The sequence below is a fragment of the Nematolebias whitei genome, chromosome 16 (assembly GCF_014905685.2).
Source record: "Nematolebias whitei isolate Nwh7 chromosome 16, NemWhi1, whole genome shotgun sequence".
Classification (NCBI taxonomy): domain Eukaryota; kingdom Metazoa; phylum Chordata; class Actinopteri; order Cyprinodontiformes; family Rivulidae; genus Nematolebias; species Nematolebias whitei.
In genome coordinates this window covers 10,855,659-10,861,116 of record NC_056513.1, presented here as the reverse complement: position 1 = coordinate 10,861,116, position 5,458 = coordinate 10,855,659, and the positions used below count along the sequence as shown (strand labels likewise).

Here is a 5,458-nt window from a genome sequence, read left to right as displayed (position 1 = left end):
ACATACATACATACATACATACATACATACATACATACATACATACAGAATTGACTTGACAGCGAAGATGTTTGTTGATCATCATATTTCTGCATTGACATTGAGTGATGGTCGAACTGATCAATTTTTATCAACATTAAAATAAAATATTAACTGTAGATATGTAAGTTGAGAGGACTTGACAATCTTATGTATTTTCTGAAAACCATTACAAGTTTTAAACAGCCTTGAAAATATTTTATAATTTAAAAAAAATATATAGTAACTGTGTCTAATCTTTGTTATAACTTGCTTTTTGGACAACTGTACGTACATATTCTCGTTGTATCTCGGTGCAATGCCAATAAAGTTTTATTCTGATTCTGATTCTTTTTTTTATAGCCTGAAGGTGTGCTGGTTCAGTCTGCTCAGACCGTAACTCTATTTTCAACTAGAAAAGGTGTCAGTATGTTTACACACCAACTGTTTTGTTATTTTTTTTTAGTAATGAGTTTTGGGATACCTAATGAGTGACTCATCATCCTTTTACCCCTTTAGATGGCAAACAAGAGGTAACTATAAGCAGTAATATTTCCATGACTGATTTGGTGCCAAATTCACCAACTAACACACAGGTGTTTGTGACAGGTGAGAAATGCTGTTAAATCTGCAACACATATGTGATGCATGGACAATAAACTCTGCTTTGGTTTTGTTATTGAAAATTTGACTGATGAAATCTTTGTGCGCTTAATGACGGTTCTTCATTTTGACCAGTTTGTCCTTTGTGTGTCTACTTGCAGGAAGAGAACAAGTTTCCGGATTGGTGGAAAACGCCATCAGTGGAAATTCGATGGGTACACTGATTCAAGCACCTGGAGGCTGTGGAGAGCAGAACATGATCGGCATGACTTTGCCTCTCATTGCAACCATATATTTGGACAAAACCAACCAGTGGGAAACTGTAGGCTTCCGTAGACGCACTGAAGCCTTAGAGCACATAAAAACTGGTATTCTCATACAAATAGAAACAGAAATGGAGCTCATTTTAAGGAATTTTCCTTACAATCTATCTTTTAGTGGGAACGACGTGGTTTTACTAAAAAGTTTGTGTTGTTTATGTTTAGGCTACGGTCATCAGTTGCAGTACAGAAAGGGTGATGGGTCTTTTGCAGTGTGGAGTCATCTCCCAAGTAGCAGCTGGTAACTAACTGAAACATTCACTTAATTATAACCAGTTTAACTTTTATACATCAACAGCATATTTTAATAGAAATTAATAAAACTTAACTGCTACACCATCTCTTCTCGTCCTCCAGGTTGACAGCATATGTTGCCAAAGTGTTTGCTATTGCTAACAGCTTGGTGGCAGTGCAAAATGATCACATCTGTGGTGCTGTGACGTTTCTGATTCTCAATGCTCAGCAGCCTGATGGCATGTTTAGAGAAGTGAGAAATGTAGATCATGGAGAGATGATTGTGAGTGCACCAATATATCAATTTTTATCTTTCTCAAAGAGGGGGGAAAAAAATCTAATACAATCGGATGATGATCTGTGTTAAATAAAATGTTATTTTTTTGACTGTGATAATCATGTTTTGTTTTTCTCCTGACATGTTGTGTGTCCATGTGTAGGGTGATGTGCGTGGCAAGGATTCAGATGCGTCCATGACGGCCTTTTGCCTCATCGCTATGCAGGAGTCACGAACAATATGTGCTGAATCTGTTAGTGTGAGTACTTAACTGCATCCGTTTCTTTTTTCCTTCTCTCATCTTTTTTTAAAAATTTTTTTACATATAGTGTGAATTTGAATAACATAAAAATGAAAAGCCCAAACAAAACAACAAAGTCTGAACAAAGTACGTCCAAATGAATAGCAAATTAAGAGGGTGAGGCCCAACACATGCCAAGCACGTATAGCTCCATTAGCATGAATGAAATCTTGTGTTGCCCTGTTTGGGCTGTCAAATTTTTCCTCACTTAGAAGAATTCTGTATATTCCTCTTGAGTTTACGGTGACGGTGCGGTTGTAGATTTCACCAAAATGTGAAACAATAAATTTAAATGTTGTTTGACAGGAATTTTATTTTATTTTCAGATGTAAGCAATAGTGCAAGATCATGGTTTAAAGCTGTGGCATTAACTTTAAGTGTCTACAGTTTTATGGTTTAAATACAGGTGCAGGAGCAGCACAGTGGCACAAGTGGTAGAGCTGCTGCCTCTCAGCGAGCAGGTTACCCTGTTTCAAATCCTGGTCCGGGGCCCTTTCTGAGTGGAGCTTGCATGTTCTCTCCGTGCATGCGTGGCTTTTCTACGGGTACTCCAGTTTCCTCCCACAGACCAAAAACATGCATGTTAGGCTGATTGGTAACTCTAAATTGTCCCTAGGTGTGAGTGAGAAAGTGAATGGTTGTTTGTCTCTATGTGTCCTTGTGATGGACTTGTGACCTGTCCAGGGTGTCCCCCCGCCTCTTGCACAGTGATGGATGGACATGGGCACCAGTGACCCCGGCGACCCAAAATGGAAAAAGCATGTAAAGATAATGGATGGATGTAAATACAAGTGCAGCTCAGAAAATTAGAATAACATGAAATGTTCCTTTTTTTCAGTCCTTTCAGAAACAGAAACTCAGGTTATATAGACATATAGGCATGGAGGTGATCCACTTGTGGCACAGCTGAGGTGTAATGGACGCTGGGGTTGCTTTGATAGCATCTTTCAGGTCATGAAAGATGCTTCTGGTCGACTCAGGTCATGCTTCAGGTCAGTTGATTCAGGTTGACTCCTACCAAGCTGCCACAGCCGAAGAGGTTGACGGGGGAGAGGACAGCCCCCCAGAAACCATCTTATCACCAACAAACTGGCTGGTCCACTATAAGAGTGTACTGCTTAGTGAGGAAAACAGTTTGTTTGTGACTTCTCAGACTGATGAAGCCCTTTGGATGGAGGGTGAAACGTCTCTCAACAAAAAAAGAAAGAAACTGTCCAGATGACCTGACTGGACATTGTTGGGCTTAAAGGTATAGTTTTGTCAAATGATTGGGGTGGCCAAAGATTGAGCTATCATGGTCAGGACTACTATTGGCCACACCCTGGCTCCACCATTGTGCCTGGTGGTGGAAAAAATTGCTCCCTCTTCTCACCAGGATACGTCACTCTGCGCCACCTCAGACAAAAAAAACATAAATAAATAAACTACCTCTGTTCTTATACACAGTGTAACTTCTACCCACTTTAATATATTGCACCAAAAACGTGGTTTACTTGAATTCCTTGTTCAATTGTAGTCAAGAAAAACACTCACTCATTCAAATCCCTCAGTGATGGGGGGGATATTGATGTTCTATTTGTTTTACAATATAATTAGGACCACAGCTTTGTTGGGCAAATTATGTTGAATTGTGTGTAAAAAAAAAAAAAAAAACAAGTTCAGCCCAAAAAATACATTAAAATTTCAACATTTTAACACTACTGAAGAGTGATAAATGGATTCAAGTTTTTTATCTTCACACTGGTGACACCTGCTCAGTAACCCATATTATATTTTCTATTTGTTCAGAGTCTTCCAGCCTGTATTGATAAATCAGTCAGGTACCTGGAGAAGCGTCTGCCCTCTCTCATCAATCCCTATGCTGTTGCCATAACATCCTACGCCCTGGCCAATCAAAACAAGCTGAACAAGGAAATGCTACTAAGATTTGCATCTCCAGGTATTTTAATTACACATTCAGAAACTTTATTCAAGGTTCAAGGTTCTTTATTATCTGTCTGTTAAGCTCTCAGTCAGTAGATCAGTTTAAGTCCAGACTGAAAACACATCTATTCTCCCTGGCCTTCACTCCAATTAGTACCTGACTGACTCGAGTTTTTTGGGAAATTGCAGCAAATATGCTATAGCTGTCTTGGTTTTTATTAGAACTACTGTTTTATTGATATTTTACTGTAAATTTTATTATACTTATATTTTTTTGTCAGATTACATGTCCTCCAGGCAAATTCAGATAAGGTTGCCTGCAAGGCCAGCCAAGGGAGCCAAATTCAGATAAACACACAATTGTTTTGGGGACAGGCAGAACATTAATGACATCTACCTTGAGTCTGTGTTGGTCCACTTGGTTCCGAAATGTCCAAATTACATGGTCACAACAATGGTCCATGCCTGAGAATAATCCCCAAGATCTTATCCATTCTGCCAAAAGCATTAGAGTCTGGGTGCTCAAGGCACGAACCAAGCCATCATAAAGGCAAGCAGCCTGATCGGGTCCAAATTTGCTGCCGACAACTTCCTTGGTTGTTGATGAACCAGAAACCAGTTATCATAAATCCAATTATAAATTTGTCCTTAAAATCCACAAATGGCAGTAGAGACAGACACGTCATCAAGTCTTCCAAGTCAATGAGATATCCAGCTGTGTGCGTGCCAACAGGGCAAATCGGCACGCCTCGTCTTCTCTTTGAAGAAATGTTATCAATTGCGTTGAGGGACCAAGTGACCAAATCCATGTCCATAATTATGGTTTGGAAGATTTGTAGCAGAGAGGCTCAGAAGCAGTTTCACAGACAAGGCAGAGAAGCAAAGCGGAGAGGGAGAGGAGGGGAAAAGCGTCTTACCTCAGCAAGAGCAAGTGACATCTTAGGCTGATTGGTAACTCTAAATTGTTCCTAGGTGTGAGTGAGAGAGTGAATGGTTGATTGACTTGTTTGTCTCTATGTGTCTCTGTGATGGACTGGAGACTTGTCCAGGGTGTCTCTTGCACAGTGACTGCTGCATATGGGCACCAGTGACGCCCGTGACCCAAAAAGGAAGAAACGGGTAAAGATGATCCAAGGATTAAAGGTCCTTTATTTGTCGTACACACCACATGTGGTACATGTGGGTGGAACAAAATTGTGTACACAGGGTCCCAGTTACATCCAACAAAAGTATGAAATGTAAAAGAAAAATGGTAATAAGGTCTAAGATTTGAACTAAGAAAAACGATAATAAAAATACACTAAGCACTAGCAGCATAAAAATATTAAGCTGAACAGCAGCACAAACATGAGTCTGTGTGAGCAAATGAGCATGCATGAACAGAGCAACATGAAACAGATCAGCAGCAACATGATGTGATTTTTTTCACAGTGATTATTCTGGTTAGAGATTCATGAGTCTAACAGCTTCAGGGTAGAAGCTGTTTCTCAGTCTAGTGGTTCTACACTTAATGCTCCTTAACCTCCTGCCTGAGAGGAGCGGGGCAAAAAGTGTGTGTGCAGAGTGAGTGGGGTCCTTCATGATGCAGGTGGCCCTCTTCCTGCATCTAGAGGTGTAGATGTCTGTGATGGTGGGGAGGCTGACTCCAACAGACTTCTGTGCAGCCTTCACCACTCTCTGCAAAGTGTTTCTTTCTTCAGCTGTGCAGCCTCCATGCCACAGTGGATGGATGGATGGATGGATGGATGGATGGATGGATGGATGGATGGATGGATGGAGAGA

The 5,458-nt window shown here is 40.4% G+C and overlaps 1 protein-coding gene across 1 annotated transcript in view; it reads left to right on the top strand.

Moving 5' to 3' along the window:
* The window catches only part of LOC119423086 (complement C3-like), a 32,637-nt gene that overhangs the window by 20,668 nt on the left and 6,511 nt on the right, over positions 1–5,458 (top strand). Inside the window, exons 24-30 of the mRNA XM_037690494.1 lie at positions 382–445; positions 538–627; positions 783–989; positions 1,107–1,182; positions 1,299–1,458; positions 1,616–1,711; positions 3,542–3,692. Of these exons, the coding sequence (XP_037546422.1) occupies positions 382–445; positions 538–627; positions 783–989; positions 1,107–1,182; positions 1,299–1,458; positions 1,616–1,711; positions 3,542–3,692 (844 nt within the window). The remainder of the gene's footprint in view (positions 1–381; positions 446–537; positions 628–782; positions 990–1,106; positions 1,183–1,298; positions 1,459–1,615; positions 1,712–3,541; positions 3,693–5,458) is intronic.